General features: G+C 54.1%; 1 protein-coding gene across 2 annotated transcripts; it reads right to left on the bottom strand.

Moving 5' to 3' along the window:
* Positions 1 to 373: 373 nt before the first annotated feature.
* RSPH9 (radial spoke head component 9) lies at positions 374 to 13,556 on the bottom strand. Of its 2 annotated transcripts, NM_001046267.1 has the most exon segments (5): positions 377 to 595; positions 7,100 to 7,246; positions 7,661 to 7,790; positions 9,802 to 9,967; positions 13,273 to 13,528. In NM_001046267.1, coding segments are annotated over 5 exon segments (831 nt in total). In that variant the 5' UTR covers positions 13,500 to 13,528; the 3' UTR covers positions 377 to 434.
* Positions 13,557 to 14,089: the final 533 nt, after the last annotated feature.

The raw sequence follows: 14,089 nt of genomic DNA, 5'->3' as shown, positions 1-14,089 counted from the left end.
TGCTTGGGGAGCGCGGGGGGCTCAGCCCGTTTCTGGCCAGTCACTGCGCATTGAGTCACTGGGCTCTGGTGGTGGGCCACGTGGGCGCACCGAGCGGAGCTCACGGCCACACAGGTTCCCTTCTTCCTTGTTGACAGCCGTTGGCTTTTCGTTAGGCTGCCCGGCCTACGTGCAGCTCTCTTCTGAGTCCAAAAAGCTGCCCTCCTCAGAGGCCTCCTGGCTGTCACCTCCCCCATGCCGTTTCCTCCCACCATTCTCTCTTGTTAGCACATTCCAGCCCTCTGCCACTTGCTCTATTTAGAGCTGGGCCTCTCCTCAGCCTGGACACCAGATGGAGGTGGAGGTGGGAGGGAAGCAGCACAGAACAGACCGACCAGATTCACCGCCTTTATGAAAATACTGCTCAGACTCTGCACACCCCATGGGCGGCCCGCCTACAGCATGAAGGGCAGGTCTAGGTTCTTCTCGCCGGTGCCCACGTAGATGTAGCCATAGTTTTTGGTGCGAGGAGCGTGGTAGAAGGTGAGGCCGGGCCAGAGCAGGCTGCGCAGCACCACCAGGGCGTTGCCCCTCTCCATCTGGACACTCCAAGACCCTGGGGGGTGGGGAAGAGGCAGCAGAGGACAAGGCCTGGGCATCGTGGGGGCAGAGCCCCACCGGGGGTGCGGAAACCCCAGCTCCAGTCAGCTAGGCCTGAGTGTGAAGGTTCCACTGGGAAAGGGGAAGACAATTTAATTATCTCGGCGCTTTACTCCTCCTGATTGCCTTTGAGCCATTTCACTGCTCATTAAAGCCACTTCCAGAGGGAGGGCGAAGGAAATGAAAAGAGGTGGAACTCAAAGCAGTCCGTTTTGTTCCTGTCAGCAAGTCCAGTGACAGGTTGCATGGGGGAGGAAGCTGGGTCACCCATGCACAGGCAGAGTGGGGTTGGGGCTAGGCCGGGGAGACGCCAGGCTCCTCTCTTTCCCGCACTCGGGCTCGCTGGTGGCCTGCTGTCCTGGTGTGCTTCACCTCTCTTGCAAAATTTTGCTCCAGGCCCAGCAGCTTAACTCTGAGATGGATGAGACTTGCCCAGGCTCACATAAAAGTGTGGCCTTTTCAGGCCTCCAGCTCAATAGCCCTTTTCTGGCAGCTGGTAGACTGAGAGCCGTCCTTAGTGGGAGGGGACTTGGGCCGCAGCTAATAAGCCTTTGTCTGTCCTGGGTTCTGCCCTGGTTTTTGCTCCCCAGACGGGAGCAGCCCAGCCTGGGGCTGAGTCGTGCAGCCACGAGGACTTGGCGGGAAGGGCCTGATACAGCTCCAGAACCAAGGGAGGGAGCCGCTGTGTGGGAGGAAGGAGCCTGGGAAAATCGCCCCTGGATGCAGATCTGGAGCTTCTATTCCCCTGCGCCGAGGCCTCTCCCAGCCCAGCCGCAGCTCTGCCCCAGCCCCTGCCAGAAAGGCAAATGCTTTGAAGGTTTTGGTGCTGGACCAGCCAGTGATGCACTGAGAACTGCGCCGAGGCCTTCATCAGCTGCCAGCCCAGCCCGGCTGCCTGGCTCCCGCTGCGCCGCTGCCCCCAGGCCGCCTCCAACCGTGGCCTACCCCGGTCACTCCACACCCAGCAGCCTTGGAGCTCAGGCCCCACCCACCAGAGGCCACCCTGATTACAGGAGACCTGACCACCAGGCACCCTTTGCCCTGATGGCAGCTCAGCCCGTCTCAGGGCTCCAGCACCTGCCCAGGTCAAAGCTAGAGCTTTTGGGGTATATGTAGTCTGGTGGCCTTAACCTGCTTGGGGGGTGCCCATGCAGGGGCCACCTCGGCACTGTGCGGTGGCCTGCACCAAGCACCACCAGCCAAGGGTGAGGTGATGAAGCAGAAGCCACAGTGTAGGCTTGACCCCACTCCCCCAGGCCCCCTCAGTGCCAGCCAGATAGCATTGATAAGAAGAGTGTCCCTGGGTTCCCAGAGCTCTGACTGGGCACTGCCTGGGAGGGTGGGGGTGGTCAGAGAAGTGGGGAGTATCTCCCTCAGCTCCTGCAGCATGCCTCTCTGGATCCCTGAGATGTTCCACCTCATAAACCTGCCTGCAGTTTCTGGAGCCTTAGCCTGTTGCTCTGCTAGTCATTCATTCCAAAAAACAGATGGCCTAGGGGTAACAGGAGAAGGGGTGTGACAGGACAAAGTGTTCCCAGTACACCGTATGCAGCTTCTGTCCAGAACACAGACCCCCGGAAGGTAAGCCCTGTCAGCTCCCTGTGCCAGTCCCCGCAGCAGCATCTGGGGAGTCCCTTTCTGCTCCAGGAGTCCACAGCCACAGCCCCCTGGAACTGAAAAAGGTCAGGCTCTGACCACCCGAAGAAGGCAGCTTACAGCCCCGCCGCCCCCTCACCCTGGGCCAAATGCTGCCCTGGAGAAAGAACTGGAGTCCCCCATCCAGACACACTCAGCAGTTCCCTGTCACCAGTGCTTTGGCATACCCTGAGCAAGGATGGTCCTGGCTTTCCCGGTACCAGCCTGCCCACCTAGGGCTTGGCCACCTCTTGCTTCTAGTGGGTGGGGGAGGGGCCAGGCCCATCAGGGGCTCCCCCTACACTGGCCAAGCAAGAGCAAGGAGAAACAGGGTTCCCCCACCAGGGTTGGGGATCTGTGCCATGCAGGCCCAGGGCGCTGGCAGAGTACAGAAGTGGTGTGTGCAGGGCTGGCCAGCCAGTGACACTACTTCCTCCCTCCCTTGCATTCCTGTCACACTTCTGTCCTTTGCTTGTCCCTGGCTCAGCTTGTCGCCCAGGAAACATACTCTCAACGTGCCAGGAGTCACGTAGCATCTACCTGGGAAGCCAGGCTCTTGCTTCACCTTCACCCACTTTTATTACTGCAGCTGCTGGCAAGGCTGGGCCCAGCTAGCCGCCACCACTGGGACTCTAGGGGAAGCAGCCCGTGCTGTCTCCTGTCTCCCCAGACCTTCCCTCCAGCCCCCTGGCAGCCAGTCTTCTCCACAAGCTCTCTTTTCTGAGGATGTGGTGGGATACAAGCTGGTAAACCAGGAATGGGGCCTCCTGCATGAGCAGGAATCTTCCTGGGCCTTGGGGTCTCACTCACCTTGCCAGTGTGGGAAGCTCAGGCTGGGAGATGCTCATCATAGTTACATTCCCCTGCCCTCCAGAAAGAAAGGCAGCCAAGTTCTGAGATTAAGTTGGAGGAGGAGACTGGACCAGGCTGGAGTTCAGGGCTGTCCAGGGGCGGTAAATGGCTTAAATCCACTCAGACCAGCACCGCACAACTTGTCTCACACACACAAAAATGGCCCCAGGCCCCTTCTCAGAGCAACCACTCCCCGACACCAGGGCCACAGCACATGGGAGGGGGTGGGGGCGGGGACACGCCAAAGAGTTCCCAGTTTTACTGATAGGCAAGGCCAAGCCCCTTGGTGCAGAAGGCCGAGCCCTGTCACCTGAACCTCCACTGGGCTGGAAGGGAGGTGCCACCTGCATACCCCTCCGAGAGGGCTGATCCCAGACCCTGCGTTGCCCACCCTCTCCAGTGCTGTCTCCCCTGTCCCCCACCTCTTCCCAGCCATCACTTACTAAAAGCTGCTTTCCAGGCAGGCAGGCCCCTTGCTGCCCTCTGCTGCCTACTCTGGGCACTGTGCTGGAGCCCTCGCTGCTTTGTAGCTGGCAGTCCCTGAGATCTCTGCTACAGCCCAGAGAGAGGCGCTCTGCCCTCCACCCGCGTGCTCTGCTTCCCAGGACACCTATGCGGCACCTGCTGTTCTACCTTGCCACTTTCCATCCTCTGTTTCGTTTGATTTTCCCAAACGCCTGTGAGGCACAGATGGTGCCTTGTTCTCGGCAGCATCCCCTGTCCCTGGGACGTACTAGCTGCTCAGTGACTATTTGCTGACAGCGTAGACGGTTAAGGAGCGTTGAACAGCAGAGTACTGCCCAGAAATCTGGCATCCTGACTTAGTGTTCCGTGTCTGACCTACCAGCAGCCCAAGCTCAGTGAACTCTTGGCTTTTGCCCTGTGTCTGCCAGAAGGATGCTTCTGCTGCCAAAGCCCTACTCCCACAGAACTCCACAGACCCCATGGCCCAGTGGGACAGCTTGGGAGGTCACAAGTGGCTCCAGGCAACATTCTTACATCCTCTCTCCAGCCGAGGGTGGTCCAGGGACCAGCTGCTGAGTGCCTGGCCAATCCATGTGGCCACAGAGAGCAGGAGTCCCAGGGACTGCCTGACCCATTCCTGCTCACAGGTGATATAGGGTTCCCCTCAACAGTTGCCTCAGACCCAGAAAGGAAGCTGATCCTATCTGGGCAGATCCCATCCTTCCCGCCAGTACTGGTGCCCCAGGGAACTCATCGTTGGGACTTTGCTTCACTTAGCAACCCAGCCATTCTGGCTACTGTCTGCCTGGTGGGGCAGCCTCCCAGCAGCTCCTGCTCTTTCAGGGGCAGATATTGCAAGGAGTCTGGGAGTAGAGTCAGAGTGTCTGCTCTCCCCAGCCAGCCATATTTCCATCGCCATACCATGGGCCCCACCAAACCATCCTAAGTAAAACCCGGCCAGACTTCCTGCAGGCTTTCTGGTGGTGGCTGTGGGAGGAGAGGAGCTGGAGGCCCAGGACTGTGGAGTTTCCCAAAGTCAGGCCAGGAGCATCTCTCCCCTCCAGCCCTCCGACACAGGAGACTCCGGGAGTCCCTCACTCCTAAGGCTCCAGCACTAAGGACAGGCAGCGTTCGGGGAGGAACTGGGGTGTCAAATCATCAGTTGATCTCTCAGCCCTGAGGCCCACTGTACGTACAAGAAGTCTAGGTTCTGGGGGAGGGGGGGGTGGGGAGGAGGCCCCCTTGTTCCACCCCTCGCCCTCCACAGTCACCCAGCACTCTGAAGGGAGAGCCTTATCCACTGGCCCTGGGCTCCCTGCTGCCGTGGCTGAGAAGTCCGCACTGGGCAGAGCTTTCCAGCCATGCTCCGAATCGGGGAGGGACTGCTGCCCCCAGATTAGGGGTGCTAAGAGGACTTTTCTCAGTCAGCCACGCAGGCCCTGGCACTGGGTCCCACCACCACAGTGTTCCTAACTCCCTTTACCAACCAAGGATGTGCAGTCCCCTCCAGCCCCTAGTCAGGTGGGGAGCACAGAGTTGGAGGAGGTACTGGGAATCTGGAAAGTGTGATGGTTAAGAAATTCTCACCCTCTATAACCATCTCCCTGCCAGGTCTGGGACCCCCAGTCTATGTTCAGGGAGGCTTGACTCTGGTGCCCCCGTGTGGTGGAGGCCAGCGGAGCCACTCTTTGCTGGCAGCCCTTAGCCACCTGTGACCCATGGCCCGGCCCCTGGGGCACTGCAGTAGCCCCAAAACGGCCTCCAGAGCCCTGGCTTGCCCCTCTGCATCTGCTCATCGCCACTGCCTTGTTATCACAGATCTGCAGCTCCTCCTGCCTTGGTCTACTCCTAGGGCTTCCCAGGTGGCTCAGTGGTAAAGAATCTCCCTGCAATGCAGGAGTTGTGAGTTTGATCCCTGGGTCAGGAAGATCCCCTGGAGCAGGAAATGGTGACCCACTCCAGTATCCTTGCCTGGGAAATTCCATGGACAGAGGAGCCTGGCGGGCCACAGTCCATAGGGTCACAAAGAGTCGGACACAGCTGAGCAACTAAACCATCTACCCTTTGGCCCTCTGGGCCCTCCCTAGCCTGCCCAACCCCCCTCTAAGGCTTTTTGCTACTGAAAACAGTATCAGTAATACTTATTGATTTTTACTTGAGTCCTTAATGTCTTAAGCGCTATCATAAATGTTTTGTATATGTGTTGTTATTTCATTTAATTTCCATAACAACCCAATGAGGTAGAAAATATCAATTTTCCCCTTTTAAAAATTGAGGCACAAGGAAATTGAGGGAGTTGTCTGAGGTGACCAGGTAGTACACAGCAGATTCAGGGTTCCAACACAGGCTTTCTGGTTCCAGAGCCCTTGTGTTTAACGACTACTGCGGTCCCACCTCTACCCTGAGTTCCAGCCCAATTGGGTTGCTCATTGCTCCTCAGAAATGTTTCCCCCTAGTGATGGGGGTGACTACTGTCCTGCGATTCCCATCATCCACTGAAAACACCATCTGCTTGACACCACAGTTAAGGCCAGAGCCTTGGAGTCTAATGCTTTAACACATACTGTGTCCTTGGATTTAACTCTGAGCCTCCGTTTTTTTTCATCTGTAAAATGGGGATAATGATATAATAGTATCTAACTCACAGATCAGCTGTGAAGATTAAAATGAACTAAGAAAAAAAAATGAGGCATGGGAAAGACTGGGTACAGTGCCTGCCATGCAGTAAGCAGTGTCGTTGCCTTTATGAGTAGTTCCTAGTATCATTGTCTTTGCCATCATCAACAACAGATCCCTCCAGCTCTCAGAACACCAAGCATGGGGAGGGAAAAAAGCAGGGGTACTGAGACAGTGCCTAAGGTGTGGCCCCTGAATGCCCAGAGCCTGGCACCTGTCCTGGGATGCAGAGCCCAGCAAGAGCATCTTCCAAGGATGTGCTCATCTCTACTGGTGGAGCCCAGGGAGGAACCGGGGTTTCTGACCCCCACCAACTGCCGGCTGTGTGCCTGAGCCAGGTGGGCCCTGAAGCACGAGAAGGCCTCTGAAGTTGTATGTTTTATGATTTAAAAGCACACTTAGCAGGAGCAGACGTACAGAACTCATTTCCTTAGCAGGTGGTCCTCTGCAGGCCAGTTGGCACCTACTCCCCGAGCACCAGCTATGTGCCAAGCACTGGATCTAACCCCAAAACCAACCGTGAAGATGTATATACGGCTAGTGTTTTCAGGGATGTTTTGATGGGGGGAAATTCCCAACTTGCCTTCATTCAAGATTGATATAAAAATCAAGAGAGACTTCCTGTCTGTGGAAGCACCTGGAAGACAATCCTTTTGTCTGCAAACATTTGGAGCTGAGCCCTGTATTGGGCCCTGGAGGAGCCTCCTACTCAAGGCCCCATATTGAACTCCCAGTTCCCACCCAGGCCGTGGGTCCCACTCTTAAGAGGGAATGGCAGGTGGTATGGCCTGGGGGTATATCCAATGTCCTCCAAGTAACCAAAGGCTGTTACCTTTGGGGATGTCGTGCTCCAAAGAGTCCATGAAGTCTAGGGACGGGTCGAGCTCAGCCTTCTCCAGCAAGGTCTTGTTCTTCAGCTCAACAGGCTCCCTGAAGTGGAAGTAAGAACTCAGCTTCTTGGCTTCAGACAAGGACAGTCCTACAAAGGGGCAGCAGGTAGGAAGGGATGGTCATCCCCAAGCTCCACAGTCCCTTCCCTCTCTGACTGGAGACCACAAGGAGGGGCTTGCACAGGGTTCAGTCAGCTACTGATGGGGAACTGAAGGGCGGAAAGGGACCAGCATTCTCTCAGCCAGAACTCGGCTCGGCCCCTGCGATGAGAACAGACTACGGGGGAGGAGCGTGGGGAAATGTGGGTAGCCCAGCCCCGCACACACCCCCAAACCCAGGTGGCCAGACACTCAACTCAGGCATAAAAGAATCAGGGTCCAGTAACGACATTCGGCAGTTCCTCCCAAGTGATGTGGCAACAGTTATTCCTTCTCTGAGAAAACAGGTAGGTTCCCCTGGACTCCCAGACATGTGTCTGACTGTGCTCAGGAAGAGAACTTACCTTCAAAGGTCCGATTGACATTGATAGGTCCAAAAGGGGTCTTAAAGAGGGCACCTCGGGGGATGACAGCCACAGCCTTGTCGATCTGGTCAATAACGGACACCAAGCGCGTCTCTTCCTTGATCTGGACCTGAGGAGACAGGAGACAAGTTATCCCGCTGGGGTGCTGTGCCCAGTCAGTCACGCCTCGTGCAAGGGCCCTCTGCATGTCCATCTGACCTGGGTCATCACACAGAGATGCCAGGTGCATGGAAATTCACCATGAGTGAAGCCCTTGCCTGCCTTCCCTCCCTCCCGTCCTTTCTTAAATTGGTAATACGTACTGCTGGTGAGTACGATATTTAAAACTTTTTTTAAAAAATAATAAAAAGCAGTGTCTCATCTCATTCCTGGTCCCCCAGTTGCTCTCACTGGGAGCAGACACCATTAACAGTGTTTTATATACCGGTCCAGAAACAAACCATTCTGTCATCATGTTGCCTATTTTGCCTTTTTAAAATATAAAAGCTATCATGCTGACTGTAGAACATCTGGGTGATATAGAAGTATTTTATAATATACCTAAGAAAATTAAAGCCATTCATAATCCCACCTGCTGAAGGTAATCGCTGATAACACATTGGTATAATCCCTTCTATTCTTTCTTTCCTATGCCTATATTCAAAGGAAAGTTAGAATTACAGTTTATATAGTTTCTTGTCCTGCTCTTTGACTTAACATCATTTCTCAAACATCACCCCATACTGTAACATGTTTACACAGATGAAATTTGGTTAGAATCAGTATCAAGGGCAACCCCAACCCAAACAAAAGGACTTCATAGAGATGTTTGGGAGAAAATAGCACTTGACAGGGAAAAGGTCACTGGGAGACCCCAGAGTCATTCAGCCACGTATTTCCCCTGGGCTGCTGATTGGAATTGTTTACAAAGGAGGAGATGGGGACTAATAAGTGTCTAGGCTGGGTGCTTTAAATACATCACCTTGGGAATTCCCTGGCAGTCTAGTGGTTAAGAGTCTGTGCTTCCAATGCAGAGGACGTGGGTTCAATCCCTGGTTAGGGAACTAAGATCCCGCAACCCTCATGGCAAGGCCAAAAAAAAAATGGCACCTCATTTAACCTGTACAAGTCTCAATTCTACAGAAGAGAAAACAGAGGCTGTAGAGTTTGTCCAGCAGGCAGGGTGTTGCAGCTGAAGCATCACAGACCTAGACCCAGGCATCTGGCCTCACCCACGTTCAAGGGCAAAGGTTGGATTTTGAATCACAGGTTTGTCACTTTTAGAAATTGGGTTATTTTCCAACCATGCAATCCCATATTTTAATGTTGCTTATTTTGCTGTTTTAAAATATAAAACCTGTCATGCTTACTGTATAATATCTGGGTAATATGGAGATATTTTATAATATACCTAAGAAAATTAAAACCACTCATAATCCTATCTCCTAAAAGTAATCGCTAACAGTTTCAAGTGAATGTATTATCTTCATGTGTGTGTGTGTGTGTGTGTGCTAAGTCTCTTCAGTCGTGTCGACTCTTTGCAACCCTATCAACTGTAGCCCGCCAGGCTCCTCTGTCCATGGGGTTTCCAAGGCAGGAATAGTGGAGTGGGTTACCATGCCCTTCTCCAGAGGATCTTCCCAACCCAGGGATTGGACCTGCATCTCTTATGTCTCCTGCATTGGCAGGCATGTTCTTTACCACTAGTGCCACCTGGGCAGCTTGAATGTGTTATCTAGTAAAATACAAATCTATACAAAAATATAAGCACCTGTGCACATCCCCTGATCCCAGAGCAATGCACAGCCTGCTTCTTCCTAGCCCCGGCCCCATAACCCAGCTGTCCCGAGACTCGGCTGCCCATCCCCTTGCCACCTTGTCATCATTCAGGAGTGATGTGACCCTGGGCAGGTGACTTAACAGAGGTTTCCTCCTCTCCACCCCCTGGAGGCAATGCACCAGCGTCCCAGGGCCACAAGGATGGAGCGAGGGGGCCGGCACGGAGGCCCAGGGCCGAGCACACCCAGCGCCCCAGGCCCCGTGGCCCCAGTGGCTGTGGTGATGACCGTGCTTGCCGCCACCACAGTGTCCACCAGCCCAGCCCCTTGTGTTCAGGCCCTCCTCCTCTCATCTTCACTCACCACTACTTCTTCTTCAAAGACCTTCTCACCCTCGTTCACCTTCTGCAGCTCAGTGTGTTCGTACTCATGGGAGGGGTCCCCCATGAAGCGACCCTTCACCACAGACGTCTGTGTCTCCATCTCCTTTGTGGCGGGAGGCAGGAGGCTCCACTCCATGCAGTTCAGGCTGCCAACAACATCCACATGACCCCAATTCTAACTCCTCTCCTTCCAGCATCCTGCCCCTGCCCCTTCTCCCGAAGGGCTGAGGCCCAAGAAAGGCTGTTGGGAGTCACATCTTTCCCCCTTAGAAGCTGCAAGAGCCTGTGGTGTACCCCACGCCATAGGTGATGACATACAACTTAATTTCTTAAAAGCTTCAGTCTGCCAAGATTCCAAGAGCATCTTCCTACATAGCTGGATTGTGAGACCACAGATGAGTTTCTGGAAGCTGAATTGCCTTAATTTCAGATCCCTCTGCTCCAGAGGGCCCACAGCCATGCTCAGCCTGCCTGCTGAGCTGACACACAGCCATCTCCCCCACGCTTCTCCCGGCCCAGGCTCTGGGAGCTCTCCTCCTCTGAGAGCTTCAGGGGCATCGCCAGCCCCGTCACTTCTTTCTCACACCCTCCCGGGAGGGGTGTCCGCCCACTCCTCCCTCATCCACCCAGTGCCTACATCCCCATCCTGCTCTGTTTCCCCGCTTCACTCTCCACTGGCTCCTTCACAACATGAAGATGCCCCAGCTTTATAAAATTAACAGTCCTCAAATCCATGCCCCTCTGGGAAATGCCCCTTTCCTGCCCCTCCCTCCTCTTCCCCAACTCTGGACCATAATCAAGAACATTTTGCCCTGCCAGAGCCCTTCCTCCCCACCCCGCTTTCACTCTGACCACTGCACCAGGATTCCACCCCTGGCACCCTAAGAAACTGCTCTGAAGGCCAGCCATGGGACCTACAAGCCAACACGTGCATTTCCATGTCTGCTTCCTTTGACACCTCCCCTTCCTCCTCTCCAGTGCCTTAAGTGTTTCCAAGGATCTATTCTTACCCCTCTTTTGTCTCCACAGTCTCACCTACCTGACTCCCAGAACCCCAGCTACTCCCTAGTGGACACCCCGAATCTAGTCACCTCTCACCACCTCCACTGCTTCCACCCTCATCCAAGCCACCACCTACTCTTGCCCAATATCACAGCAGCTTCCTAACTGGTCTCCCCATATTCGTACCTGCTCCCGCTTTGGTCTGGTCCCCACCCAACTGGGAAAACCTAAGCCAGACCGTGACTCTGTGCAGACTCTCCCAGTGACTTCCCACTGAGCCAAGCACTCACAGGGCCCCGCACGACTGTCTCGGCCTCTCTGACCTCATGCTGTGCAGTGGTCCCCCTCACTCACTCCTCTCTAGACACACTAGCCTCTACAGAATCCCACAAGTACACTAAGCACACACCTGCCTCCGGACCTTTGCACTTGCCTGGAATGCTTTTCCCTCAGATAAACACATAGCTCACTCAGTTGCCTCAGGTCTCCTCTCAAATGTTACCTCCTGAGAGAGGCCATCCCAGATCTCCCTTTTTATAATAGTGCCCCACCCTGTATTCCGTGTCTCCCTTAGCACTTAGCACCAATGCTGAGCGTATGCAGTATATGTGTGTGTTTATTGTCTGCCTTCCCTCCCCTCTGCACACACACTAAAATGTAAACTCCATGAAGACAAGGACTTTAGCACTGCATTCCCCATGTCTAGATCAATGCCTAGCACATACTAGGTGCTGGAGAAATAAAAACTTATTGGAATACAGTGAGGTTCAAATCTCTGTCTTCAGTCCAAATTTTTCTTTTGGACTCCAGCTCTGTACTTTAACATGCTTCCTTACCACTCTGCCCCATGGCACCTGACACCAAACTCGCTGGGCCTCCCCTAGTACCTCCTGAATTCTTCCCAGTGCATGGCATCAGCCCTCACCCAGCTGCCTGAGATGGAAGGAAAGGTCAACCTTGATCTCCTCTTCACCTTTCCCCATTTATTCGCAAGTCCTGCCACTTCTACCACTGAAATCTTTCCAACCCCACCCCTCCATTCCTTCCTCCTTTCAGTCTGCAACAGACATCCAAATGCTCGCCCACTTCCAGACCCTTCTGCCCACTCAGGTCCGAGCAGGCTCTTCTTGATTGAAGGCCCTCAGTGGCTCTGCATAGCCTATGGACAACCAACACCCTAGGCTGCCACTGTCCTGGTTGCCTACCCTCTGTTCTCCCAAACACCCCAAGTGAGCTCCAGCCAGCAAGTTTGCAGTTTTTCCCTCTGACTGGCATGCCTTTCCCCAGCTCCTTCCTGGAGAACTCCAGGTCAGATCTCAGATCTCAGTAATCTTATTTAAAATTGCTCTCCGAATAGCATTGAAACATGCATACTACCATATGTGAAACAGATCGCCAGTCCAGGTTCGATGCCTGAGGGTGCTCAGGGCTGGTGCACTGGGACAACCCAGAGGGATGGAATGGGGAGGGAGGTGGGAGGGGGGGTTCAGGATGGGGGATACATGTACACCCATGGCTGATTCATGTGAATGTATGGCAAAAAACACTACAACATTGTAAAGTAATAAGCCTCCAATTAAAATAATTTACCAAAAAAATGCAAAAGGAATAAATAAGATCTTAAAGCTGAGATCTTGAAGGCAAAAAAAAAAAAAAGATGCTCTCCAGGAGAATGTCACACCCTGCCTCCCCTTCGTGTACACCTCTGTCTTAGTTTTCAGATGCTTTGCTGTAATTGCTGGGTGTGAATAAATTGGAGATAGGGAGAGTCTTAGCCATCTTTTTAACCCCAGGTCTAGCACGGAAAAATTCAGTCAATGTTGGATTGCTGCATGGATAGATAAATGAAGTCTCCAACTTTCTTCAGCCTGAACAGAACGCTTGTAAGATGGGGAGCTCCCCATCAACGGGGTAGTCAAAAGGAGGGTGGATGGTCGTAAATGGAGTGTCCAGGAAAATCTCCTCAGTTCTAAATCCCTTCCCTTCCATTCCACATTTATTCACTACTTCCTGGAGTGCCTCCTATGAGCCAACACCTCCACCACAAATGCTTCAGGACCCATTTCCAAAGAGCTCCCCGCTACCCCTCAAGGCTTCTGACCCTTCTCCAAACTAAAGCCAAACTTTAGTTTGGACCCTTCTCCAAATTTTCTCTTCGGAAACCTAGGTCCACCACAGGGCTTCTACTCTGGGTTTTCATTCTCCGGAAGCTTTCATCTTGCCCCTCCTCCGTTCTTGCCCTGCTTCCATTATTAAGCCATCATCAGCCTCTAAGTTTCTCTGGCGCCTCTCCCCAGGTGTCCTCCCGGGGCTGCTCTCTCAGATCTCACCCGCTCCCTTTCTGGAACCCGCCCCTTTAGGTCCTACCTCCCACTCGCCCCTTCCCGGCCCGGTAGCCCTCCCCTCAGTATCCCCCTGCGGCCTTGGCCAGTCGGGGCGCCCTCTCCACCTGTACAGGGTCTTGCGCGGTGCGAGCTGGTCCTCGCTCACCCCCTGAGCGATGTAGTAATCGGCGACGAGGCCGAGGATGCGGCCCCAGAAGAGGACCCTATCGAAGCGGTAGTCACGTTTAACCAGCATGAGAGAAGTGAGTAGCGAGGCCCGACGGTCCGGGCTAAGGCCCTGCCCACTGCCAGACGCCAACTCCAGGGCCAGCAAGAGGCTTTCTGCGTCCATCCCGCCGGCAGCTCTGCTCAACGCCCGCCAGGTTGCTAGGAGAAGCCGTGTCCATGGAGACCCAAAGCCCCGCCCCCCCACCCTACCGGAAGCAGGATTTCACCCACCTGACCTTCGGCAGGCTAGCCTTCTGGGGCCGCCCGCCAGCCAGCCCTTCTTGCCACGGAGCGCTTCCGAAAAGCCTGGGCGTACACTCACTCCCTCCTGCTTCCTTTCCCCAGTGGGTGATGGGAGGTGTTCAGTTGTCACGGCAACGGCATGGTTTTACCCCAGAATAAGCAGGATACAGTGGTAGGTTGGAGGTCCCAATTTAGCCCAATTCCAGGGCTATTTTGCTTCCTCTAAAACCCCTCCACACAGTCGACATTTATTGAGTCCTCATTGTATAACATACGCAATGGGGGCTTGGGAAGAAAAACAACAGTAAGACTAGCTATATTATTTCACTCCATTCGTGTCCTTTCTTGGCCTCAGAATTCCCTAAGAAAAGAATTTAAGATCTTCCTGGCTCTCAACTCCCAAGACAATCAATCCCCCTCAGAACCAGGTCTTACAGAATAGGATCCATCTATTCCACTGTCTTCAGTCTT

The sequence above is a fragment of the Bos taurus genome, chromosome 23, assembly GCF_002263795.3.
Source record: "Bos taurus isolate L1 Dominette 01449 registration number 42190680 breed Hereford chromosome 23, ARS-UCD2.0, whole genome shotgun sequence".
Classification (NCBI taxonomy): Eukaryota; Metazoa; Chordata; class Mammalia; order Artiodactyla; family Bovidae; genus Bos; species Bos taurus.
This window is presented reverse-complemented; position numbering and strand designations above follow the sequence as displayed.

Excerpts from the sequence above, each read along its gene's own strand:
- RSPH9 (XM_059880351.1), bottom strand. The coding sequence starts at position 13,499 with ATGGACGCAGAAAGCCTCTTGCTGGCCCTGGAGTTGGCGTCTGGCAGT. Across the intron at positions 7,247-7,660 it reads TGTCAATCGGACCTTTGAAG|GACTGTCCTTGTCTGAAGCC; the intron begins GTAAGTTCTCTT and ends GCCCCTTTGTAG. Across the intron at positions 596-7,099 it reads GGAGCACGACATCCCCAAAG|GGTCTTGGAGTGTCCAGATG; the intron begins GTAACAGCCTTT and ends CCCACCCCCCAG.